Source organism: Bubalus kerabau, chromosome 16 (assembly GCF_029407905.1).
Source record: "Bubalus kerabau isolate K-KA32 ecotype Philippines breed swamp buffalo chromosome 16, PCC_UOA_SB_1v2, whole genome shotgun sequence".
Classification (NCBI taxonomy): Eukaryota; Metazoa; Chordata; class Mammalia; order Artiodactyla; family Bovidae; genus Bubalus; species Bubalus kerabau.
This window is the reverse complement of record NC_073639.1, coordinates 55,075,576-55,090,307: the sequence shown is the minus strand read 5'-3', so window position 1 is coordinate 55,090,307 and position 14,732 is coordinate 55,075,576. Positions and strand designations below refer to the sequence as shown.

Genomic DNA, 14,732 nt, shown 5'->3' with positions numbered 1-14,732 from the left:
TCAGCCAGTATAAAGAGACAGTAACAGACACCACTACAAAGAGACACTGGGAGTGTTAAAAGACCTAATGTGTAAAAACTGTTCAGGATAGTGCCTAAGAAATAGTAACATCTCCAAATGCTAGCCTTTATTTTTATTATTGCTGTTATTATTATTAATAAATGCTCACCCAAAAGAATACTATCATAATAATTATAACCAAGTGTATCAGAGACTTCTAGTTACTACCCAGAGTCCATTCTCCCCTTTCTCCTTCATATCAAAACCCAAACCTTACTCAGGGCATCAACACACTAGCTGTAAGTTAACATTTTCCAGCTTCCCTTGCAGCTAAGTGTAGCCACAGGTCTAGTTCTGGATAACGGAAAGCAAGTGGAAATTGGTTTTCTCCCTCCCAAAGAGGGAAACAGCCAGGACATGTTGCTTTGTCCTCAACTCCCCCGACTGCCCCTAAATCCCCTACCACTTCTTCCTTCCTGCTGCTACCTGGAAAGTAAGTGTGATAGCTGGTGCCCCAGCAGCCTCTTGGACCATGCAGTAATCCTGAGTATGGAAACCACACTCTAAGGTGGGGAGAGCAGAGTAGTAGAATTCTAGATCCCTGAAGAGTGGGAAGCCACCACACCAACATTGCTGGGCTATTGCTTTGGAATTTCCACTATACCTAGTCAAAAATAGTTTATAAGCATGTGACTCAATCTGTAATAACTTTCATTTGTTTACCAGTTTACAATTTGCTTTGACAAGAATCGTGTCACTTACCTTAAACCTGTCAACTTACCCACACACCCAGAACCTGTCATCCTGCTCAAAAATGTATTGAGCAGCTATCACATGCCTGTAACTGAATCACGATTTCTCCCTCCTACCACCCCCAACACCAGATCAGCAGAGCCCCAAAAGGAAACTCAGCCTGGAGCAACTCAGAGGGCTGTTTACAATCTGTGATTGAGGGAACCAAGGTCAGGGATCAGAGGTCAGGGATCTAACTCTACATCAGATCATGACTCAGGATCCCAATCACTGACACCACTAGGTTATGAGGGATCAAGATTAAGATAAAGCAGGCAACTCAGAGCAAAGCAATAGTTGACATTTTTGACCTGCCTCCCCAGCAGCCATTCCCCTTTCTTCCAGCACCAACCTCCAACCATCTAAGCTCAGCCCCAGTCACATCATTTAAGCCTGGATCAAGCTGTGCCTGAATCTCTCTCCCTACAGTTTTCAGTTATATGAACCAATAAATCAATAAATAGAATTTAACTGAAACTGGCTTTGGCTTAAGCCAGTTTCAGTTAGGTTTTCTGTCACTGACAACCCACAGCTCCTGGGGCCTCTGCCAGCTCCAAAAGCAAGCTGGTAACTGGTTTCCAGGCTGTGTCAGTGGGGGACAAGATAGCGGCCCTGAACTTCTCACTGGGCCACACTTACCTCAGCAAATAAGCCGAACTTGCCCTTGAAGGGGAGTGAGTTTGGGAAGTACTGATTGATGAGGTGGATTAAGGGGTCATCATAGCCCCACATGATCTCGCCAACAGTGCGGTTCATGAAGGCACGCTGGCCAAGCGTGCTGAACGCCAAGGTCATCATCAGCTTCAAGAGCCCGGGCTTGTTCTCCATCATCATTGACGCACTCTGCAGAGCCAGGGGACACCACAGGTTAGAAGTTAGACACAGCTTGTCTGCCCTCCCTGGACCTCAAGCCAAGCTTCAAGGCACAGCCATCCCGGGACGTGGTCAGGCCTAGAAGGATCCCTGCAGTGGGTATCTGGGGCATCCGGAACCATCCCCTGATCCTTCAGTAATAGGACCACCTGTGCTCTCGGGTTCAGGCCGACTTAAGTCAACCCCCAGCCCCAGAGGCAGTCGTGTGCCTTAGTCCTGGTTAATCAGAAACCTTCCTCTCTCTGGCTTCAGTGATTGGTCTGGGAATATGTATGCAGCCGCATCAGAACCAACAAGCCACAAGGAGCAAACCAGCTGGGGTTGTGGGGTAAAGAGGGGAGGTGGCTCTGGCTGCCTTTGAACGTGGTGTGTGTAAGACTGCAGCCACCCTGAGGGGTGGATCTGCCAGAACATGGAACCGACACAGATCTGGGCAACCTCGTTTGCACTCTGGATCAAGCCACACCTGAAACCAGGCCAGCTCCTGCCCTTTCAGTAACATGAGCCCATAAATGCCCTTTTTACTTACGCCAATTTAGAGTACCTTTCACTGTCACCTTATAAGCAAAGAATCTTAATGCAGACTGTACTCTACTTCCTTAGCATCTCCCTTCCAAACTCCAAGAGCCCCAAGCACCAGTTCTACCTAGTATCTGGGTGCTTAGAATATGGGCGAATTTATTTCCGAATTTTTGTTTTCCTCTGGAGATACCATCTTGGCACTTGGTTTACTTTTTAAAGGCGCCTCATCCAATGACTGTGTGGATCACAATAAACTGGAAAATTCGGAAAGAGATGGGAATACCAGACCACCTGACCTGCCTCTTGAGAAATCTGTATGCAGGTCAGGAAGCAACAGTTAGAACTGGACATGGAACAACAGACTGGTTCCAAATAGGAAAAGGAGTATGTCAAGGCTGTATATTATTTAAAAAAAAAACAAACAAAAAAAACGCTGTATATTATCACCCTGCTTATTTAACTTATATGCAGAGTACATCATGAGAAACGCTGGACTGGAAGAAACAGAAGCTGGAATCAAGATTGCCGGGAGAAATATCAATAACCTCAAATATGCAGATGACACCACCCTTATGGCAGAAAGTGAAGAGGAACTCAAAAGCCTCTTGATGAAACTGAAAGTGGAGAGTGAAAAAGTTGGCTTAAAGCTCAACATTCAGAAAATGAAGATCATGGCATCCGGTCCCATCACTTCATGGGAAATAGATGGGGAAACAGTGGAAACAGTGTCAGACTTTATTTTTTTGGGCTCCAAAATCACTGCAGCCATGAAATTAAAAGACACTTACTCCTTGGAAGGAAAGTTATGTCCAACCTAGATAGCATATTAAAAAGCAGAGACATTACTTTGTCAACAAAGGTTTGTCTAGTCAAGGCTATGGTTTTTCCTGTGGTCATGTATGGATGTGAGAGTTGGACTGTGAAGAAGGCTGAGCACCGAAGAACTGATACTTTTGAACTGTGGTGTTGGAGAAGACTCTTGAGAGTCCCTTGGACTGCAAGGAGATCCAACCAGTCCATTCTGAAGGAGATCAGCCCTGGGATTTCTTTGGAGGGAATGATGCTGAAGCTGAAATTCCAGTACTTTGGCCACCTCATGCGAAGAGTTGACTCATTGGAAAAGACTCTGATGCTGGGAGGGATTGGGGGCAGGAGGAGAAGGGGACGACAGAGGATGAGATGGCTGGATGGCATCACTGACTCGATGGACGTGAGTCTGAGTGAACTCCGGGAGTTGGTGATGGACAGGGAGGCCTGGCGTGCTGCAATTCATGGGGTCACGAAGAGTCGGACACGACTGAGCGACTGAACTGAACTGAACATCCAATGTCTGAGCTTCCCTGGTAGCTCAGATGGTAAAGAAACCGCCTGCAATGCAGGAGACTTTGGTTCGATTCCTGGGTTGGTAAGTTCCCCTGGAGAAGGAATAGGCTAGTCGCTCCAGTACACTTGGGCTTCCCTGGTGGTTCAGATGGTAAAGAATCCACCTGCAATGCAGAAGACCTGGGTTCGATCCCTGGGTTGGGACGATCCCTTGCAGGAGGGCATGGCAACCCACTCCAGTACTCTTGCCTGGAGAATCCCCAAGAACGGAGGAGCCTGGTGGGCTACAGTCCATGCGGTCACAAATAGTCAGACACGACTGAACAATAAGCACAAACACATCCAGTATCTAATCTCTACCTGTAGAAGGGGGAAGGGAACCAGCATTTTCTTAAACATAAAGGTCTGATTCCATAAGAATTCACAAGGGTCTCTTAACATTATGATTTTTAGGGTAATAAATAGATGGGTTTCATTTATTTTGTATAAATACTGGCATCGTGTTTCTCTAAGTCAGTATTTCTTCTTTTTCTTTCCTTTTTGGCTGTGTTAGGTCTCAGTTGCGGCATGCAGAATCTTTCGTTATGGCGTGTAGGCTTAGTTAGCCCACGGCATGTGGGATCTTAGTTCCCCGGCCAGAGATCAAACCTGTATTCCCTACATTGCAAGGTGGATTCTTAACTACTGGACCACCAGGGAAGTCTCTTAGATGGTTTTTAAAAATCGTAAAATGATATAAAGTAAAAGTCCCTCTCTAACCCGTGACCCTCTTCTTCCTAATCTCCTCCCCCAAGACAACCCACTGCTCTGGGTTCTTGAGTATTCCTGCAGGAAACATCAACGCCAGAAGTCAGCAAGCCGTGGTCCACGGGCCAAAGCTAGCCCATGGCCTGCTTTTTACAGTCCAGGAGCTAAGATGTTCTGTATGTTTTCAAATGGTTGAAAGAAAAACAGAAGAAGACCGTATGAAAAACATGAAAATTATATGAAACTCACATTTCAGTATATCCATGAAATAGGTCTCTTGGCATATAGCCACGCCCACTCATTTGTTTTTGTCTTGGGCTTCTTTTGCATTTTAAAAATATTTATTTATTTATTTGGCTGCTTCAAGTCTTAGTTGAGGCATGCAGGATCTTTCATTACGGTATATGACCAGGGGTCATACCTGACCAGGGGTCGAACCCAGGCCGCCTATATTGGGAGCTCGGAGCCTTAGCCATTGGACCACCAGGGAAGCCCCTGCTTTTGCATTATAATGGCAGACTTGAACAGCTGCAACAGAGAACGTCTAGCCCTCAAAGCCTAAAACATCTGCTATCTGGCCCTTTATAGAAAAAGCCCAGCTGGTCAAGGCATGTAAAAGCACGTGTGTAAGTGGGTGTATGCATGCGTGCAAGTATTTCTCCTTCAGAAACAGTAAGTAGGGGCACTATGCTTGTGTTCGATTTTCCCTAGTTAGACATAACTAAGAGACTGCTCCACGACACCCTCTGCAGCCCTGCCTCCTTTTGCTGGATGTATACTAGTCCACTGCTCGTCTGCAGTAGATATCACAACATAACTCCCCATGATGATCAGTAGATGTTTGCTCTGAAAACGTTGCTGAAATAAACATCCTTGAGAACAAACATCTTTGCCCACATGTGTTATTCTATCAAGAGGACACATTCCTACCTATGAAACTTCTGAAGTCAAGGGCACATGCAATTTACATCGAAAATCACTTCAATTTAAGTTGAAAATTACCTTCCAACAGCTCATACCAGTTCCATTCCTAACGACAGTGTCTGTTCCCACAAACGCTCCTAAGCCCTGGGCATTTATCACACAGTCTTTGCCAACCTAATTGGTGGGGGAAAGTGACTTCACTGCCTAAACACGCACATCTGACTCTGAGGGAGGCAGCAGCAAGGCTTCAGGCTGCATTTATCTGAGCTTTCATCCTGTCCACCCAACAGACTTCCCAGGTGCATTCACATTTGATCCTGAGCCCAGCCTGGGGCCAGCCCCGGAGCACACATCTGCTGACCCTCAACTGGGTGGACAGAGGATTGAATGGGAGGCTGAGTGCCACAGAGTGGCAGCCTCATAGACCAAACTAGTTTCAAAACCCTAATCTGCTACCTGCTCGTTGAGTGACTTTAGATAAGTCACCTAACCTCTCTGTTCTTCAGTTTTCCTCTTCTACAAACAGAGAAAATAATAGTACCTAATGATCGTGGGATTGCTGACAAGTAAACAGGTAGTATATGTGAAGCCTGACACACAAGTTCTAACACGTAGTGTCAGCAAGATGCTCACACAGCAGACCTAAGACAGTTCTCTCTAGAAAGGCCTGGCCCTTGGCTAGCGTCTGAGATCCTGATGTTAGGAGGGCTCCCACCGCTTCCTAACTGATAAGAGGGGTTCACTGTGCCTGGACTGTACCACCTGCTTTCCTGGAACGCAGATCCGTGCCAGGCAGAGGGCGTCTCCGTGACGAGCCCCCAGTAAACACCCCCTAGGCGCTGAGTCTCTGTAGTGAGCATTCCTGATAGGGGAGACCTACCTGTGTGTGGTCATAAATCACCGCTCAAGGAATGAAGCGTGACTCCCCTGGGAGGTGGCTCTGGAAACCTGCGTCTGGTCACCATCCCACGTGCCCTTTCCCTCTGCTGATTCTCTTCTGCCTCCTTCCACTCTACCAAACTACAGCCAAGAGCACAACCATATATGCCGGGTCCTGCGAGCGCTACAAATGAGTCAGCGAACCTGGGGGTGGTCCTGGGGGCCCCAGCACACATGGCAGGCAGGCAGTAAACCCAGCTACTTCTGTGACTCTTACCTGCAGAGAATGGACGTCCTGTCCACAGTCTCCCTCCAAACACCACAGACAAGCACACAGTGCCCCCATTCAGCTCCCCACGAGTACTCCCTTTTGGAGATTCTAGATTTGTATTTGTTGTTGTTGCACACAATTAGCGGTTTAACCCGCGTACCCCTGCAGTGGAAGTCTTAACCACTGGGCTACCAGGGAAGTCTCTAGATTTGCAGATTGAAAAGGGAAAGGCCATGACTTTGACCAATGCCCCCAGCCAGAGACCAAGGTGCACCCAGGAAGCCCGCCGAGTCAACCCAGGAGCCATAGATTGAGCCCTCAAGGGACCGCCCAGTGCAGGGGGCAGGCGGAGAGACGGACCAGGGGTATCTCACCAAGACCAGGATGTTGGGCATGACAATGTAGTCGCTCTCCTGGCCGCGGGACTTATCCGGCTGGAACTGGTAGCTGCGGTACTCCAGGAAGGACACCGTGTCATTGTTGTTGAAGGTGATGTTGCTCTTGTGCCTGAACTCCCTGTGGGGGAGGAAGCTGGTGGGTCAGCTGCCAGGAGCCCGGGGGCCCCTCGGCTGTCTGTGTGCCGAGCTTGACTGCCTCCTACACGTCTGTTCCACCACCCACCCACTGTGGTATGTGCTTAGTCGCCTCTTTGTGACCCCAAGGACTGTATGTAGCCCTCCAGGATCCTCTTAAAGTGAAAGTATTAGTCACTCAGTTGTGTCCGACTCTTCAGGACCCCATGGACTGGGGCCTGCCAGGCTTCTCTGTCCATGGGATCTTCCAGGCAAAAATACTGGATTGGGTTGCCATTTCCTTCTCCAGGGGATCTTCCTGGGCCAGGGATCGAAGCCGGGTCTCCTGGGTCTCCTGCATCGGCAGGCGGATTCTTTACCACTGAGCCACCTGGGAAGCCCACCTACTGCAGGACAAGCACAGAAGCCTCTTGTCACCAAATCCCATATGCTCCCTCCCCCGGGCAAGCTGCCACCATCCCTCCGTCCCTCATCACCCTCCCCCTGGGCATCCTAGCTTTTCTGAGGGAGGCAGAGAGGATGGTGGGTAGGAATATGCACTCTGAAGACAGAAAGTAGGGGGCCCGAATCCGGTCTCCATCACTTACTACTCAAGCCTGTTTTCCCATGTTTAAAATGGGAGTAATGGGACTTGCCTGGCAGTCCGTGGTTAAGACTGCATGCTTCCGCTGCAGGGAGCATGGGTTCAATCCCTTGATGGGGAACTAAGATCCTGCATACCACGAGGTGCGGCCAAGGAAAAAAAATAAAATAAAATGGGAGTAATAAGCAGACTTACGTCATTAGGTCCCTACTTGTGAGAACTGAGTGAGCTATGCATATCAAGCAACTATAACGACTGCCTAATGCACAGAGAAAAGCATGTATCAGCTGCAGTTTTTATTGCTGTTATGCTCTTTATTTCATCATGCTCTGCAATCCATTCTCTGCAGAGCATCCAGAAGAACCTTTGAAAAGGGGAAATCAGATCACGTCATCCTCTCCCCCAAACCCTCCTTTGCACACAGGATAAAACTGAGCTCCTTCTGTGGGCTCCAGGGTCCTCACCATCCAGCCCCGTCCAACTCTCAGGTCTCCTCTCTCCTACTCACTCTTCCCTCGCTCCTAACACGCCAGCCGCACATGCCTTCTCCCCCGCTAGACTACCTTCCCGCCTCAGGCCCTTCGCACCTGCTGCTTTCTGTCCAGGACTCACTTCCCCCCAGATCCTCACACTGCAGTGCCCGCTTCTCACCATCTGGGTCTAGGGAAGTGTCCCCCTTTGTCAAGGTCCTCCCTGACCCTTCAGTTCGACCAGCCCCCACCAAGCCCTGCCTCCAGCACTCTCCATGGCTTGACCTGCTTTGTCTGCACCACGCTTATGCTGCCGGGCTTCCCCTCATCTGTTCACTTGTTTATTCTCTCCCGATGGGAATGTCAGCTCTGTAAGGCAGGGGCTCTTGTCTGCCTTTAACAGTGAACTGGCCCAGTGTCTGGCATACAGGAGATGTTCAGTACTCCATAAAGGCTTATGAAATGAAGAGATAAGTAAGAACTTTGGCAAACCAGGCTCAGCTTCGACGCAGAAGTCTTTATGAGCTAAGCCAGGATTGCAGTTTCCTGAGGGCAGAATGGGCAGCACCAGAAATCGGGTCTTGTATTCCAGGGAGCCCCTTCCCCAATGTCCCTGTGGAGTCTGTGATGCAGGTTGGCACCTGGCAGCTCTTCTGGAGCCTTGTGGCAGAGCGTCTCTTGGGAAACTGCTCCAGCCAATGCCACGCAGCCCAGTAGCCACTGGAGAGCTTCACCCTCCCAAAGAAAATGATCAAATGAAGAAGTTGTGACAGCTGCGGTCATAAAGAAAGACAGCAGGACCCTGTGGGGCCCTCCCAGGTAGAAATCCTTTTCCGTGTCCCCAGTTTTTGTGTAGGGAATATGCTTCATTCAGCCTCTTTGACCTTCCCTGAGTTCCAGGGGGCAGATTCAAACAGTTGTTTATCAGGGGAGGGAGGGGAGACAGAAGCAAAGGAGGGGCAGTCAGGAAACAATAGCGCAGCCTTGGGGCAGGGTCCTGGCTCCTCCTCAAGGGATACACAGAACAGTATCTCTGAGTTCTTCTGCAGGAACTAAGGCCCCCACCAAGGTGGAGGATGGTACCCTCTGCCGAGCAGAAGACTCCCAGAATACCTCCTGGTTAACTGCACCACCAACCAATCAGAACAAAGTTTTGCACACAGTGGAAGAAGATAAAGGCCCTGACCTTTTCTCCAAAAGATTCTCCCTTTAAAAACTTTCATGGTTGAGCAGAATCTTTAGAGTTGGTTTTTGGACATGAATCCGCCTTCTCCCCACATTGCTGGCCTCCTAAATAAAGCAATCTTTCCTTTCCAACCAGAACCTGCCTTTTTTTTTTTTTTTTTTTTTAAACTTTTTGGCCACACCTCGAAGTTCCTGTCTTAGTTCCTTGACCAGGGATCAAACCTGCGCTCCCTACAGTGGAAGTGCTCATTCTTAGCTGTTGGACTGCCAGGGAAATCCCAACACTTGCCTTTTGAGTGGCAAGCAGCCAAACTCAGGTAACGATAATGTGTTAATAACCAACATTTACTGATCCCTTACTGCATGCCAGGCACTGTGCTGGGCTCCCCATTATCTCATCCAATCCTCACAACCACTCCACCATGGATACGGTCATCCCCATTTTACAGAAGGGGACATTGCAGGACAGGAAAGCAAAGGCCCTTGCCCATAGTCAGAGACCTGCTGAGTGGCAAAGCCAGGCAGCCATTCCCAAGTCTCAAGCACTGGAGCACCGGATTGGAGCAAGCAGATTGGCCCTGAATGAGCCCTTCTGCAAGGGGCCTCAGTTTCGTCATCTGTAAAATGGGGTGATGACCTGAGTCCCAGCCCAACCCCCTCCATCCTCACCTGTACACATAAGGCCCGCGCTCCTGCACCTGTGGCTTCTGGCCTTGGATGATCCCCTCAGGGTTGACGATGTTGAAAAAGTAGACAGAGAGGTAGAAGGGGACAGGGATTTCCTTCCACATGTTGAAAGACAGGCTGTTGGGGTCAATGCGCACATTCTGTGGGGGACGAAACAAACAAGCTCATGAGGATGAGGGCCAGGGCCCCAACCCACCCACCTGCCCTACCACAAGGCTCCAAAAGGGCTGCTTGGTGCCAGCCTGCATCACAGACTCCACAGGGTCATTGAGGAAGGGGCTCCCTGGAGATGTTCTAGAAGGAGGAGGTGGGAAAGCTGTTGACACATGCTGCTCCAGAGTTGACATATGACATAATTAATGTTAATAGTTGATATTATTTGTATGCATTATTTCTAAATGTGTTATAATAACAACAGTCTGATCAAGAGACTGGGAGGTGGCCACTGCTCAACCACAGCTCATGACACCTGGTGGGAACTGAGCTCCGTGTGTCAAATTCATCATTCATTCATTCACTCATTCATTTAACACACATTTTGAAAAACTGAAGTATAGTTGATTTACAATGTTTCAGGTGTACAGCAAAATATTCAATTGTATATATATATATTCTTTTTCAGATTCTTTTCCACTATAGGTTATTATAAGATATTGAATATAGTTCCTTGTGCTATATAGTAGGTCCTTGTTGTTTATCTATTTATATATAGTCGTGTATATCTGTTAATTCCTAATTTATCCCTCCCCCCTTCCCCTTTGGTAACCCTAAGTTTGTTCTCCATGTCAATACACATTTACTGAACACCTACGACATGCCAGACCCTCTTTTAACAGCTGGTGTTAGAAAAGCGAACAAGACAGACCCAGATCTCTAACTTCATGGGGCTTTTATTCCAGTAGAGGAAAGACAGGTCATCAACAATTAGGGTACAACATGTGGTGTATGAAAGGACATAGTGAAAACACAGCAGGGACTGGGAGGAGGACTGCAATTTTAAACAGAGGAGCCAGGCAGGTGAAAATGTAAGGAAAAACAAAGCAAAAAAAACTAAACCAAAATTAAAAACTAAAGGCACTGGAGGGATTTAGTGGTGGTGGGTAATTTCATGCATAAGACACAGCCTGTGCAAAGGCCCTGGGGCTGGGAGAACTCAGACAGAGCAATGGGGAACAGCCAGGAGGCCAGTGTGGTGGGAACAGAGCCTGTGAGTGGGAGGGCAGGAGATGAGAACAAGAGCAATTTTCGATGAAAAGCCAGAAATACAGAAATTTATGTGCTGTGCTCTTGTGCTAAGTTGCTTTGGTCATGTCTGACTCTTTGTGACCCTATGAACTGTAGCCTGCCAGGCTCCTCTGTCCACGGGATTCTCCAGGCAAGAATACTGGAGTGGGTTGTCATTTCCTCCTCCAGGGGATCTTCCCCGACCCAGGGGTCAAACCCGTGTCTCCTGTGTCTGCTGCACTGGCAGGCAGGTTCTTTATCACTAGCGCCATATGAACTATAAATCTCCAGGTTTATAGAGCTTGGCAAAAACCCCTTGCCACCTAACCCCGCTCCCAACCTGACCAGCCCATCAGGTAGTTGCTCCATGTTGCAAAGCCAAGTGTCTGGAACAGCTTGCGTCACCTTCACTTTTTCTTTGAATGTGGCCTCCCAGGACAACGACAGCCACTCCCACTGTCCCCAGACAGACTGTCCCAGAACCGGTGGGCAGGGGCTCTGGAGAAGGAAGAAGACTGGAGCTGGCCAGTCAGGCGCAGCCCCATGTCCCTAACTGGTAGATTTTGGGAAGAAGTGGATTTGGAGAGAGTCAGACCTGAGGGCAAGTTGGCCAGCCCGGAACCTCAGTTTTCCCATCTGTCCAATGGGGCCAGTGACTCTGTAGCCTCAACTGTGCTTCATTTGATCTACATGGCACTTCAATGAAGAAAAGTTGAACTCATTGTCAAGAACAACAACAAAAAAGTGATTTAACATAAAATCTGGATTTCAAAGTTCTCTTGAAAATATCAGATCAGAGACTTGCCTTCGGGTGTAACAATCCTTTATTGATGAACACATCTTCCTACCAGCTACAAGAGTCACAAGGATCATTTTTTTAAGGTTTTTAAAATTTATTTATTTATCTTTGGCTGCGTTGAGTCTTCACTGCTGCGTGCAGACTTTCCCTAGTTGCAGGGAGCAGGGGCTACTTTCTAGTTGCAGTGGTCAGATTTCAGTAGGTGCAGCACGCAGGCTCAGTATTTGTGGTCCACAGGCTCAGTTGCCCCACAGCGTGTGGAATCTTCCCAGACCAGGGATCGAACCCACGTCCCCTGCACTGGCAGGCATATTCTTAACCACTGAACCACCAGGGAAATCCAGGATCATTTTTATAACCTGAGCATCCAGTACATGCAAATAAAGGTGACGAGAAAATGTGGTTTGTACAAAGCAACACAAATGAGCATTTCCTTGCTGAAGAGAGTGTGGAGAAAAGGGAACCCTCCTACACGGCTGGTGGAGATGTAAACTGGTGCAGTCACTATGGAGAACAGTATTGAAATTCCTCAAAAAACTAAAAATAAAATTACCATATGATCCTGCAATCCCACTCCCGGGCACATATCTGGACAAAACTCATTCGAAAAGACACATGCACCCCCAGGGTTCACTGCAGCACTATTCACAATAGCCAAGACATGGACGTGACCTAAGTGTCTACTCACAGATGAATGGATAAAGAAGTTACGGCATATATACAATGGAATATTCTCACCATAGAAAAGATGAAATAATGCCATTTGTGGCAATGTGGATCAAACTAGAGATTGTCACACTAAGTGAAGTAAGTCAGACAAAGAAAGACAAATATCCTATGATATCACATGAGGAATCTTAAAATATGATACAAATGAACTTATTTGTAAGACAGAAACAGACGCACAGACACAGAAAACAAGCTTACAGGTGCCAGGGAGGAAGGGTGGGGGCAGGTATATTTTAGGAGGTTGGGATTAACACATAGACACTACTACATACAAATTGCTGTGCTGTACACCGGAAACTAACATAACATTGTAAATCAACTTTATACCAATATAAAATTAAAAAAAAAAAAAAAAAAAAGCATTTCCCAGGGATTGCCTGTGTGTCAGGTGCTGTTCTAGGCTCGTCACATCATTGTCAGCTCCCCAACCAACACCATGACCCCTCGAACCAAGAGGGTCATGGCCCTCACCTTCAACAAAGGCAGCAGCTGCAACTCCCTTCTGGGCCCCGAGGTCCCTGGGGCTCAGGGTTTTCCAGCTCCTCCCAAATTTTGTGAGCTGCCAGAAATCCAGATGTTTCTATGGCATCTCCCGATTGTTTCAAGAGCAACATGGTATTATTCAAAATCAACACACCCGGGAGGCAGATGGCAGATCTTCAGGCCACGGCTGGACCCCAGGAGACTCCTTTGCCACACTTGCCAGAGCACCTCACCCAGACCATCTCCCAGAGAGGGGGACCTCTGCGCGTCACAGGCAGGGACACTGAGGCCCGGCGAGGCTGTGTGGCTCCTCTTCAGCCCCACCACCCACCCCCTCAGCACGGGCTTGGTGAATGAGGTGAATGCTTGCCCTGTCATGTCCGACTCTTTGCAACCCCATGGACTGGGGCCCGCCAGGCTCCTCTGTCCGTGCGATTTCCCAGGCAAGAGTACTGGAGTGGGTTGCCATTTCCTCCTCTAAGGGATCTTCTTGACCCAGAGATCGAGCCTGCATCTCCTGTGTCTCCTGCATTGCAGGCAGTTTCTTTACCACTTGAGCCACTGAGGAAGCCAAGAAAGTGGATTTCAGACCTCAGCCTGGAAGTTGTTGGTGGGTTTGGGGGTCGGATGGAAACCTTCAAATTTTAATACGAAGGAACAAAGACAGGCCCACAGGCAGAGGCAGTCTGTCGTGCCCTCTCTCCATCCCCTCATCCACAGAACAGCGGTCAGAAGAAAACACATCAACCCAGTTTCCTTCTTTTTACATGTTTGTGATAAAACTCATAAGCTCTAACCTCTTAGCAAATATTTAAATATACAATGCAGTGGGTTTTCTATTTTTTGCTGTGCTTGTCAGACCTTAGTTCCCCAACCAAGGACCAAACCTGGGCCCTGGCAGTGAGAGCACAGAATCCTAACCACTGGACCGCCAGGGAGTTCTCTACCATCTAGCACTGCTAACTCTAGGCACTATACAGATCTTTTATTCATCATAACTAATAATAATATTATATAATATTGGAAATATAATTGTAAAAGACCCTGATGCTGCGAAAGATTGAAGGCAGGAGCATAAGGGGACGATAGAGGATGAGATGGCTGGATGGCATCATCGACTCAATGGACAGGAGTTTGAGCAAACTGCGGGAGATAGTGAAGGACAGGGAAGCCTGGCGTGGTGCAGTCCATGGTGTTGCAAAGAGACAGACACAATTTAGAGACTGAACAACAACAACCATAAATAAAAAGGAAGGAAGGAAACTTTCAGAGGCGATGGACATGTTTACAACGTAGATTGTGGTGATGGCTTCACTTCTCTGTAAACTCATCCGGTTGTATACATGCTTAGTCGCTCAGTCATGTACGATTCTTTGCAACCCCATGGACTATAGCCCGCCAGGCTCTTCTGTTCATGGGATTTCCCAGGCAAGAATACTGGAGTGGGTTGCCATTTCCTTCTCCAGGGCATCTTCCTGACCCAGGGATGGAACCCCACGTCTTGTGTCTCCTGCATTGCAGGCGGATTCCTTACCTGCTGAGCCATTAGGGAAGTTGTATAATTATATACATACAACTAATTTATTGTGTTAATCATACAGCAGTTAAGTGGGTTAAAATTAAAACAGAAAACAGTTTCCAGTTCCTGCCTCCCTCCCCCAGTCCTGTTTTTTAGCAAAGGTACGGTGACCCAGAGAAGCCTGGAGAA

General features: G+C 48.0%; 1 protein-coding gene across 2 annotated transcripts in view; it reads right to left on the bottom strand.

Moving 5' to 3' along the window:
- SCARB1 (scavenger receptor class B member 1) overlaps nucleotides 1–14,732 on the bottom strand; it is a 93,287-nt gene that overhangs the window by 34,671 nt on the left and 43,884 nt on the right. For both annotated transcript variants that reach the window (XM_055550016.1, XM_055550015.1), the window contains exons 2-4: nucleotides 9,772–9,929; nucleotides 6,706–6,847; nucleotides 1,432–1,635 (exon numbers count right to left, since the gene is read on the bottom strand). In XM_055550016.1, coding sequence (XP_055405991.1) covers nucleotides 1,432–1,635; nucleotides 6,706–6,847; nucleotides 9,772–9,929 — 504 coding nt within the window. The remainder of the gene's footprint in view (nucleotides 1–1,431; nucleotides 1,636–6,705; nucleotides 6,848–9,771; nucleotides 9,930–14,732) is intronic.